The 12,763-nt window shown below is 34.5% G+C and overlaps 1 protein-coding gene across 10 annotated transcripts in view; it reads right to left on the minus strand.

Annotated features, from left to right (window-relative positions):
* The window catches only part of HEATR5A (HEAT repeat containing 5A), a 120,881-nt gene that overhangs the window by 68,509 nt on the left and 39,609 nt on the right, over window positions 1–12,763 (minus strand). For all 10 annotated transcript variants that reach the window (XM_047861034.1, XM_047861038.1, XM_047861040.1 and 7 more), the window contains exons 14-16: window positions 9,657–9,766; window positions 4,777–4,940; window positions 4,510–4,685 (exon numbers count right to left, since the gene is read on the minus strand). In XM_047861034.1, coding sequence (XP_047716990.1) covers window positions 4,510–4,685; window positions 4,777–4,940; window positions 9,657–9,766 — 450 coding nt within the window. The remainder of the gene's footprint in view (window positions 1–4,509; window positions 4,686–4,776; window positions 4,941–9,656; window positions 9,767–12,763) is intronic.

Consider the following 12,763-nt stretch of genomic DNA (forward strand, 5'->3'; position numbering starts at 1 on the left):
TGTCTAAATTGCCTGTAGAGAAGACTATGGAGAGGTTATGTAAACAAGACAACAAAGAAAATAAGGATAACCACATGGTCAGACTCACAGATTTAAAAACCTAAAATGTCATTATTAGATCATATCCTCATCATCTTTTATCAATGGAACTATATCATGCTGAAATTAGTAAAAATACCTAAGGTTATAGCTTGACAATTTTGTTATATTGTAATAAAATTTGACCTGTACAGGGGACTGCCAGAGCCCTCTATTTTTTCTCCACCCTGTATCCCCAAATGCTGATGGAGATCTCAACAAAACATTCTGAATCTTCAGGAAGATGGAGGTGACTTGTTTTTAGTAATACTGAATTAATATGCTTAAGTAGTATTGATTATAACATACAATTATTAGTTTGGAATGAAATTAGATGCTGAAACAAAGTTTTGGATCTAGAGAAATTAAAAATACACCACCAACTGACTAAACAGCAAGACATAACATCTGAAAATGATGATTTAATATGCTTTCAGGGAAGGTGTCTATGGTGAAAATTTCTAGTATTGTGAACCAGAACTATGCTTTTTCTCTTTCTCCATCAACTCACAATCTATAACATTTTACAGCATTTATAGCAGTGGTTCTCACCCTGGCTGCATGTCAGAATCACCTAAGAAGTTTTTAAATTTTCAATACCTAACATATATGCATACCATACTATTATTTTTATTTATTTTGAAAAAGAGAGTGATATAAAGAGAGAAAGAGAGAGAGAGAGAGAGAGAGAGTATGCCAAGCAGGCTCCACAATGTTAGTACAGAGCCCTGATGCAGGGCTCAATCTTAATGAACCGTGAGATTGTGACCTGAGTGAAACCAAGAGTCAGAAGCTTAAGGGACTGAGCCATCAGGTGCCCCACATACCATACTATTAAATCAGAATCTACAATTTAAAAAGTTGTCCATATGACTGCAACGTATTGTCAAGGTCAGAACAATCTTCAGGTGAATTAAGTAATTCATTCTTTGGATGTAGGTGCAAAATGTTTGAAAGTAACTACAAACAACACAAGCACAAGAACAATCACAGTTTTTTTCTATATAAAATTATCTTAACACTCTAGAAATTTAAACATTTTAGTCATTTAAAATTACCAATGCAAAGTTTTCTTACTTTTAAAATCCTATAGTCAAAATAGAGAAAACCAACTGACTTAAAGACAACTTAATTTCTACGTGCATAAATAAAATATGAAAAATGTATTTCTAATCTTAGGGCAATCTCTTGTTATAAAAGAATTTCTTTTAAGCTGTTTAAACACAAAGCTAACCTCAATGACAACAAAATGCTTTGAAATATTCAGCTGTTGGTTGTCAAATATAGTACTTTGATTAAAAACATTTTTTTTCTCTAGAAATGTAAATATACAGCCAAAAGAAAAAGGGTACGCATTTTTAACAAGTGTCATATCTGGACAACAGGAAATGAGAAACTTAACTTTCTTATTTAAGTAGTTTCTCTCCTCTGGTCCTCTAATGACACCCAATGGTGACTGTTAATGGATGCTTATGACCCACTTTTTGCATCTGGGATCCTGCTAGACCACTTCCTTTAAAAATCTCCAAAGTACTGCCTACTATTTTTTTTTTTTTTTGATGTTTATTTATTTTGAGAGAGAGAGAGAGGAAGAGAGAGAGAGGGAGACAGAGGATCTGAAGCAGGCTCTGTGCTGACAGCAGAGAGCCTAATGCAGGGCTCAAACTTATGAACTGTGAGATCATGACCTGAGCTGAAGTCGGATGCTTAACCAACTGAGTCACCCAGGCAACCCTGCCTACTATTTTTATTCAGTTAGACTCTAAACACAGTATGTTTTGCTTTTACCAGGTCTCAATATTTTTATTAAACAAAACCTCCCCTCATTAAATATATATTCATTCTATATACTATTTTAGTCCAGGTGAGGTTAAAGAAACTTAGTATAAAGTTAATTAAATTTTAAACAGAAGTGAAAAGCCATTTTCCTAAACTGCAAATGGGCAATAACTCTTAAAAAAAAAAACAAAAACAAAACCCAAAACCCAAAAAACAACTTCTCTGAGAGTAATATAATCAATTTTTTACTTTTGTTAAATTTTTTTTAAATGTTTATTTATTCTTGGGGGGGGGGAGGAGCAGAGAGAGGGAGACACAGAATCCGAAGCAGGCTCCAGGCTCTGAGCTGTCAGCACAGAGCCTGATGTGGGGCTCGAACTCACGAACCACAAGATCATGACATGGGCCGAAGCCAGATGCTTAACTAACTGAGCCACGTGACTGAGCTTGGTGGGGAGTAACCATGCACCCTATAAAATCAATTTTTTAAAAGGAAAGTTTGGAAGATGTATATTCCTTTCTTTTTTACTTTTTGTCTTAGATCAAAAAGAGTTAGTGGATCCATTTAAGAACATGCTTAATTTAAATATTTTACCTACAAGTTTCATCACTGCAATTACTACTGTAATAACCCAAATTAATTATTTTAAATTGTACGCTCTATAACACAGTACAGTTACAGACTAGTTCAACTCCCATCCTCTCTATCAATTCTTTGCATATTCCAGACTACTGTGATTTTCCTCTCATCTTTTAGTGCTATGACATTCATTTATAATTTAGTCATAAGTTGTCTAAATACCGTAAGTTTATGGTTACAGTATACACAGGGAGCTATTGGCTATAAATAAATTTGGGAAAAATACCATGTTTTGAAATTTAAGTTCTGGAAAGACATCTCAAAGTGTGTGTGTGTGTCTATCTTATGATACTGAGGAAATACCACCATCATTTTCAATAAAATGACATGAGACTATTAAAACTGAACATAAAGTTTATTCACTTTTCAATCCCCTGAAAGTAAAGTATCTAAAGACCTGTTTCAAAAATGTGTTGTCAGGGTCACATAGTTTGTAGAGCATGTGACTCTTGATCTTGGGGTCATGAGTTCAAGCCCCATGTTGGACCTAAAGCTTACTTTAAAAAGAAAACAAACAAAACCCAAAAATGTGTTGCTGATAAGATTCAAATATTTTTGTGAATGTTCGTCAAAGAGAGTAAATTCTCTACCTAATTGGTATTCTCTGGAAGACATAACTAGATAAAAATGATATAAAAGCTATGATCTAGTTACATGTATTATTTTTAGTTTAGCATGCCAGAAGCAGAGAGGAAGAAAGAGAGGGTGAGAGGCAGTGGGGTGAGGGAGAGAGGGAGAGAGAAAGAGAGCAAAGGGAAGGAAGGAAAGAATATGAATAAATGAGGATACTTATTAATTTGTAAACTGTTAAACAGCATAGCCTATAGGAGAAATTCACGTCACATTTAGTATCTCACAGAATTTCCTGAATACTAGATACAAGTAGTGTTTTTTGATCTCCATGAAAGGTATTACTTCAGTTATCAAAAGAAACTGTCATTCTCAATAAGAAACCATTTATTAGCCTGTGATATTTCAAAACTGAAGTTTACTTTGAGTGGACAGAAATCTACCAAACTGAAGACTAATCAATTTTAATCTAATTTTTGAAATCCACGAAACTATAATGGCTCCACAAAACCTCCAAGGTAAGAAAGCCTATGAGACCTAATCTAAGCAGAAAACCAGTGTTCTTTTTTGTAACAATAACTCATAAATCAAAAATTTTTAATTTTTTTTAAATAAAAAAAACCTTTTAAAGTTTATTTATTTATTTTTGAGAGGGAGAGAGCACACATGAGCAGGGAAGGGGCAGAGAGAGAGTGAGAGGAAGAATCCAAAACAGGCTCCATGCAGATAGCACCATGCAGGGCTCAATCTCATGAACCATGTGATCATGAACCGAGCCAAAATCAAGAGTCAGACACTTAATCAAATGAGCCACCCAAGTGCCCCTAAATCAAAATTCTTGTATCAATGAGTTTTTTAATTTGTATTTTCATTTGTATTGTCGGTGAAGTATTATATCACAACAGAGCTTAGCAGTTTTCAGTTTAACTGAATTTAATTTATTGACTTAACACTTATTAGGTATTAGCCAGGTGAATTATTAAACAAGAGCCTTGATCTCACTTTTACTTGTTGTCATCTGTAAGAAATCTTTTATAGTGGGGTACCTGGGTGGCTCAGTGTTTAAATGTCAGACTCTTGATTTTGGCTCACGTCATGATCTCACAGTTCATGGTATTGAGCCCTGTGTCCCGCTCTGCTCTGGCAGCACAGAACCTGTATAGGATTCTCTCTCTCTCTCTCTCTCTCTCTCTCTCTCCCTCTCTCTCTCTCTCTCCTTCTCTCTCTGCCCCTCCCCTGGTCACGGGTACATGCACATGCATGACTCTCTTTCACAAACATTAAAAAAAATCTTTTATACTAATGAGAACTTCTGACAATATTTTTCCTACGCACCAGTTTTATTACATATTCACTGAACCAATTACCAACTCTTAAATATTATATTTCAGGGTAAGTGAACAATTTAATTCAGGATAAGTGAACTACTAAAGATGGTTTACCTTTGAGCTTCTCCCACATGAGCACATACAACTCCAAAGAGCTTGACTGCAGAGCTAATAACGGACAGTACTGGAGGTAGGGGCTTAGGCACTGAATCTCCCAATACATCTTTCTCATAAATAGCATAAGGGTCATACTCCAAACTTCCACAAGCAATACCATTACCAAGCAGGAGCTAAAAACAAACAAACAAAAATATATATATAAAATTAAAATGACTGTTCACAGAATGAATCAACCCAAGAGTCAATGGAAAATCACTATACCTGTTCTTCAATAAATCTATGGTCAGTTTCTTGTAGCAAAGGACTTAATATCACAAGATCATCCCTATGACAGAGGGGTGGAAGTAAAAATGCAGATGCTGCCACCTGTATATCAGAGGCAGTCAAGTCAGCAGCCAGCTCTTTGAGGATGGCACAAAGGTTTCCTGTTGAGTTAGAGAAATCAGCAATTAGCAATTTAGTAAAAGCAGTTAACCAATTAGAGTACAGGGTTAAAAAAAAACAAAAACAAGCAGAACTTAATCTACACATCAGCCAACTTTAATCTATCATAGCCAAAGATGACGTATATCATCCTTGAAAAATGCCCTACAAACAAATGGCTCAACTATGTGTTACTGGTCACAAGGCTAAGAATACATACTGAAAAGACATCTCAAAGTATGTGTGTATATACCTTGTGATGCTGAATAAATACTACCGTCATTTTAAATAAAGTGACATGAAGTACAAAAATAGAATTAAAAAAGATGAATATAAAAGCAGATAAATTACATTTGTTTAAAAAAAAAACACAGCCTAAAAAAAATTTATGAACATTAGACACATTTTCATTATGGAAAATTTCAAACATATACAAAAGCAGACATAATAGTATTATGATACCCCTCCCCACCACCTCAGCATCTTGACCAGCTGGATCAATTTTGCTTCACCTATACCTCCATCTACTATCTCACCACCTCTCATATTATTCTGAAGCAAATCGTAAAAGGATTTCATTTCATCTATAAATATTTCCTTGTGTATCACTGAAAGTTAAGGACATTTTAAACAATCTTATTATAATGTCATAGTTTTTTTTAATGTTTTAAAAACCACTAAACATCAAATATTCACTCAGTATTCAAATTTTCAATTGTCATAAATGCCGTTTTTGTTTGCATTTGTTTGAATCAAGGTCTAAGTAAAGCCTATATGTTTTAACTAATTGATACATCTTAAGTGTCATTCAATCTAAAGGTTGTCTCTCTACCGTCCCCCCCCCCCCGTAATTTATTTGAAGAAATGAGGTTATTTGTTCTGAACAAGTTTCTACAGTCTGAGTTTTTGTGATTATGCCCTCCAGTGCAGCTTAATTTGTTCCTATATTGTCTGTATTGTTTTGTAAATTAATAATTTGGAACTTGAATCCAGAAAGGATTCATTTTATTTGTGTTTTGGGGGTCAACCTAGTTCACAGGTGGCATTGCAATCTTCTCTAAGACATGAGACAGTATATGGCTGTCTCTCTTATATGTACATTTTGATAAATTTGTCCATTATCACATTAACCTAATTACCATTTCAAACATATTTACAACTAAATAAATAGTTTCTCTATTTCTCACTTATGTTTTTAAAGATTTTTTTTATTTTTAAGTAATCTCTACACCAAACATCAAAGTCAAACTTAGAATCACGAGATCAAGAGTCACACACTCCATGGACTGAGCCAGCCAGGCCCCTCCATTTCTCATTTAAAGTGACAGCTCACCTAAAGGTCCCTAAACAAAGTACACTTAAGGATGATTCCATTTTCTTTTATATTTTTTCAAAGTTTATTTTTATTTATTTTGAAGAGAGAGAGAGATAGATAGCACAAAGTTGGGGAGAGGGGCAGAGAAAGAGAGAGAGAGAGAGAGAGAGAGAGAGAGCGAGCGAGCATGCAAGAGAATCCCAAGCAGGCTCTGGGCTATCAGCACAGAGAAAGATGTGGGGCTCGATCTCACAACCATGAGATCATTACCTGAGTAGAGATCAAGAGTCAGACACTTAACCGACTGAACCACCCAGGCACCCCAAGGATGATTCCATTTTAAAATGCGGATATGCTTTTTTAATAGACATACATCACTGACTTTGTGATGCTAATGAGGAGCAATATCTAGTGTAGAGAATATTAAAATACTTGAAAGGGGATTCATAACAATACTGAATAGGAAATAAAAACTAAGAACCCAATTTTTACTAGGCAAGCCTCAGAAAACTAAGTCACTCTCATGAGAAAAATCTGCATCTGCTGAACAACCACAAAGAAAAGTCATATAAATTCTTAAATAAGTCCCATGTAACAAAAACAATTTCCTATTATGTCTTGTAAACTTACCTTCTGACAACCCACTGTACCAAGTGATATCATTAGAACTTTAAGCTTCTGTTTTGTGGGGTGACCAGGTGGCTCAGTTGGTTAAGCAAATGCTCTTGATCTCAGCTCAGGTCACGATCTCGCAGTTCCTAGGAGCTCTACACTGGGCACTGTGCAGTCTGTTTGGGATTCTCTCTCTGCCCCTTTCTCTCTAAGCTCCTCCCCTGCTCATGCTCTGTCTCTCAAAATAAATAAAATCTTAACACAATAATCTTCTGTTTTGTTTCTTGCCATATTTTCTGAGATAATTATATATATACTTTAAAGACTACTACTTCCTTTTGTATTAAATATTTAGAAATTACTATAGGTTATTATTGTATGATGAGCCATTATTTTAAGTGTCAATTGATATTTTAATGGTAAAGTTCTGATTGTTATGCTCCATGCACATTTATCTATTAAATAGATATCTATTAAAAAGAGTACCATTAAAAAAAAAAAAGTCTTTAAGGAAAAAATTCTTAATTTTATTTCTATAGTTTTAAAGATAGAAAAAAGATAGCGAAGAAATGGCAAATTACTATTTTTGGTTGAAACAAAACTATTAATACCATCATATTTTCATTTTTCTATTAACTAATTTCTTCTTTAAGTCATGTTAGAAAAATAGATACACTTGAAACTGATAAAGAAGGTAAATTCAGATTCTATTTTTCAAGAAGTTTAGAGTAATTTCCAACTTTGTCTTCCTGTGAACACTCTGTAACTAATTTAAAATCTATACATGTGTATATCTGTTATTTCTTTAGGAATTCTGACTGCATTCTCAAACTCCAATTCTGAGAAAAAAAGCACAAGACTTTGTTCTTCTCTTTAAGTCCTTATAGGGCAGACTTATATTATCATCATTAGAAGATACACTGCAGATCTTAAATTGATATCTTGGGGGCGCCTGGGTGGCGCAGTCGGTTAAGCGTCCGACTTCAGCCAGGTCACGATCTCGCGGTCTGTGAGTTCGAGCCCCGCATCAGGCTCTGGGCTGATGGCTCGGAGCCTGGAGCCTGTTTCCGATTCTGTGTCTCCCTCTCTCTCTGCCCCTCCCCCGTTCATGCTCTGTCTCTCTCTGTCCCAAAAATAAATAAACGTTAAATTGATATCTTGGTATTCATAGATATTTAATCAAGACTGAAAAATAAGTCAATTTCTGTCATCTGTAGTTTGAAACTAAACTCCAAAATATGGTAAAATTGATATGTCTAAAGGGAATTGCTTTTGCCAGAAGTTGACAACTATCTGGTATGGAACATAGAAATTATCCCTAGGGCTTTTATTAGATATCTAGGAGGTAAATACTTTTATGTAGTAAGAGATAGCACACAATGAGACAGACTTATCATTAAGCCTTGACTGTTAAGTCTTTTGTAGGTTACTTATAAACAGTATACAGCACAGCATGAAGCATATCTATAATCTTGATTCCATTCTTTACTGCATATATGTTCTTGAGTTGGTTTTTTTATAAATTTGCTGTACCTTTATCTGTCTAATGAGGAAAATGTAACTAGCTCATTGTATTATGCTAAGATAAATGAAGTAAATAATATATACAATCTCTACCACAGTGTCTGCCCTACAGAAATGATTCTTTTGATACAGTCCTTGGGAAATGACAATGTACCCATCTTTTTCCAGTTCTTCTTATACTAAATGATTACTTTATCATCAAATATTTTGCTAGGTACATTTGTGAACCAGGAAGAGAGGCAGTGGGAACAATACCATTCACATAATAATAAAGGCCAAAACAGAAATTACAAGTTATAGGTTTGAACTAATGTGGTATATATTATACTGCATTTATTTGCAGAACAAGGATATAAGCCAATAAAAGTATTTTTACAGGAAACAGATTTGAAAGTCATAATCAACTTAATTATTAAGACTCTTAAAACAAGCATCTTGAGTATTTGGCAGTAACAATATATTTTCTTAAAACTGTGCTTTAGATTTACAAGAAAGCTTTTAGGACTATTTTAAAATAGGGGCAAGTTTATTTTATGATTCATAGTGTGCCAGTAATCTAAAGTTGTATTTGAACCCAATAAAGGCAAAACCTATACCCTAAACATTATAAAATCAATCATATCTTGGTAGTTCAGTATTTTTGTAAATGTTTACTTATTTTTGAGAGAGAGCACAAGTGGGGCAGGGGCACAGAGAGAGGGAAACAGAGAATCTGTCTTCTACAAGTGGGCTCTGTGCGGACAGCAGTGAGCTGGATCTGGGGCTCAAACTTGGAAAGCACGAGTTCATGACCTAAGACAAAGTTGGATGCTTAACCACTGAGCCACCCAGATGTCCCTTGGTAGTTGAGTATTAAACTTCTATCTGGGCAGAGTGAAGAATAGAATAGTGCAACATAATATGTACAGCAGAAAATCACTATAGAAGGAAACTAGGAATGGCCAAATGTCTAATAGACTTACATTATATATTCTGTACCAAAGACCAGAGCAGAATCAAGACCAATCTTTGTGACTCATTCTCTTCCACACAGTGGAACTAGGGTCTTTTTTTCCCAGAGGAGAAAAGAAAGTAAGACATTATTTACTATATAATGGTGAACACAATGGCTAAGATTGAACTCCCTAAACCTCCTAGAAGTAAGACACTAAATAAATGCCATATCATTCATTCATTCATTCATTCATTCATTCATTCATTCATTCAGGTATTACTTTCCAGGCACTGTCCTGGCCACAAACAAAACATTTTGGTTTAAAGCACATACCTTCATAGGTTTCAGGAGGTAATAAAATCAATAAATCATAAAGCCTCTGTCTATAAACTAATGATGGTGTTTTCAAAGGACTTCCATATGCTTTTAGCACTGAAGAAAGCCTTAAAGTAAAAGAAAAAGTGTATTTTAAGTACATAAGTTATACAACATATAAACACCAAACAGGCTGACATATAAATGCAAAATAGCTACACATATTATTAGTAAACATGAGTGCTCCTTTTATGTTTCTTTTTTTCCTTTTTTTTTTTTAAGTTTATTTATTTATTTTGAGAGAGAGAGCACACACAAGGGAGGGGGAGAGGGAGAGGGGGAGGGAGGGGAGAGAGAGGGAGAGAGGGAGAGAGGGAGAGAGGGAGAGAGGGAGAGAGGGAGGGAGAGAGGGAGAGAGGGAGGGAGAGAGAGAGAGAGAGAGAGAGAGAGAGAGACAGACAGACAGACAGACAGAGAGAATTTCCAGCAGGCTCCAAGCCACCCAGTGCAGAGCCTGATGTGGGGTTTGAACTCATGAATTGTCAGATCATGACCTGAGTTGATGCTAGGAGTCAGACACTTCACTGACTGAGCCACCCAATTGCCCCTTATTTAGCTTTAAATGGTAGTAATCTAGTTAACACATGTGGGGAGAGAATATAAATAAGTATTATAAAGGGAAAAATCCAGAAGAATCTAAAAATAAATGTTTAATACAGGAGAGTTTAGCAAGGTGGCTGGATATAATCTTAATTACATTTTTATATAATAGCAATAAAGAAATTATACATACATACACTCTCCCACTACCACATACTTAATTGATAACTGCAATGAAAAATATAAAGTATCTAGGAATAAATTTTTAAAAAGACTATTTGTAAATTAGTGAAGTAGAGGAAATATACAGACCTAAGTACTTTCTCAATTTGTTTAAGAAAAATAACAAAAGGGGTTTGTATGTTTTAACTTAAGAGAGGAAGCAATCATTTATGCAACAAAAAAACTTATTATATTTTATCACCTAATAAAATACTATTTTAAAAAAATTCTTGGGGTGCCTGGTTGGCTTTAGAACGTGACTGTTGATCTTGGGGTCGTGAGTTCAAGCCCCACGTTGGGTGTAGAGCTTGCTTACTTACTTACTTACTTACTAAAACAAACAAGCAAAAAGACATATACGACTTTCATAGAAAAAAATTATAATTTGTAGAGGACCTCAATAATAGGAAATGTGTTGGGGCGCCTGGGTGGCGCAGTTGGTTAAGCGTCCGACTTCAGCCAGGTCACGATCTCGCAGTCCGTGAGTTCAAGCCCCGCGTCAGGCTCTGGGCTGACGGCTCAGAGCCTGGAGCCTGTTTCCGATTCTGTGTCTCCCTCTCTCTGCCCCTCCCCCGTTCATGCTCTGTCTCTCTCTGTCCCAAAAATAAATAAACGTTGAAAAAAATAATAATAATAGGAAATGTGTTTGATTATTGTAAAAATACCAATTATCTTCAAATTTATCAATAGACTCAATGTAATTCCAATTAAATTTCAACAGCCTACCATCAGAAGTGTTAAGAAGGGTCAAATTATGCCTAAAGATGAATAAGGCCAACAAGCTTGCTTTAACAGATACTAAAATTTACTAGATAATGTGGTACTGGCCCAGAAAAGGGCAAACACACCAGTGGAACAAAACAGAGAACATGGAAACAGACCATGTATACAGGAATACAATACATGACAGATGAATGGCAACTGCTGGAGCTAGTGTGGATTCTTTAGTAAAGAATGGGACCATTTGTTATCCATATTAAAAAGTAAAATGAAATTGGATCCCTACCTCACTCCAAACACAAAAATCAATTCCACATGGATTAAAGACTTAAATGAAATGTGAAAGACAAAACCTTAAATATTTTAGAAATATAAGAAAGTAATTTTATAAATCTGAAGATTTTTTAAACCAAAAGACAGAAAGTACTAACCAAAAAGTAAAAGATTGATAAATCTGACAGTTAATGTCTGTTCATCAAAAAACTATTTTACCTAAAAATAAAAGACATGCATGAATACGGATTTCCTAGAAGGGGACATACTAAGGAATGATAAATATATAAAATGACAAATGATTAGGAACCAGATATAGAAATTAAAATCATAATGAGATACCAACTTATATCTACTGGAAAGCTAGAAATGATGTCTGAGTAAATGTTAGTGAAGAACTGGAGCAAAGGATACTCACATATACTATTGACATAAATATACAAGAATTCTGGAAAATATGTAATTTGGATATTTCACTGACAGAATTAGGATAAGTTATATACTCACACAATTAAATATTATATAACAATCAAAATGAATGAACAAACTTACTCATAGACAAAGTTGAGAAACATGATGAGTAAAAAAAGTTAAGTCTCAGAAACAGTATACTATATGCCTGATCAAAACCAAGCAAAACTAAACTAAACACTGTTTAGGGAAGCATATATATATGTGATATACTTTCTGAAAATGCAAAGGAATGACAACTATAAAATTCAGGACAGTGATTACCTCTAAAGTAAAGAGTAAAGAATGGTGTTAGAAAGGAAGTCATAGATAACTTCAATAGTATTGCTAATGTTCCAGTTTAAGGGTAGCTAACACTGGCCCATCTCTGTTTTGGTAAATTAAGTTTTACTGGAACACAGCCACATTCACTCATTTATAGATTATGTATGACAGCTTTTGAGCTACAACAGGGTTGAGTAGATGCAACAGAGACTGTATGGCCTGCAAAGCCTATAATGTTTATAATCTGGCCCTTTACAGCAAACATTTGCTAATCCTTCCTCAGGTTGTGTTGGATTCACAGTGTTCATTTTATTATTATGCTTTGTAAGCCAGACCTTAAATGTATTTTTGTGTAATAGACTAAATTTTATATCATTAAATACTTTCTGGAAAAACTTTCTTTAAACTATACATTATATTAATTTGGAAATTACAAGTGCTCTTGACATATATTGGATTTTCTTTATGTTTTCTTATATGTTTAAGTCGAATGTATGAAAAATAAAAACAACAAAAAACTAAAACTGTTAACAAGCATCTGGTTCTTATGAACACAGAATAGCACTAACAAACCA

The sequence above is a fragment of the Prionailurus viverrinus genome, chromosome B3 (assembly GCF_022837055.1).
Source record: "Prionailurus viverrinus isolate Anna chromosome B3, UM_Priviv_1.0, whole genome shotgun sequence".
Taxonomy (NCBI): domain Eukaryota; kingdom Metazoa; phylum Chordata; class Mammalia; order Carnivora; family Felidae; genus Prionailurus; species Prionailurus viverrinus.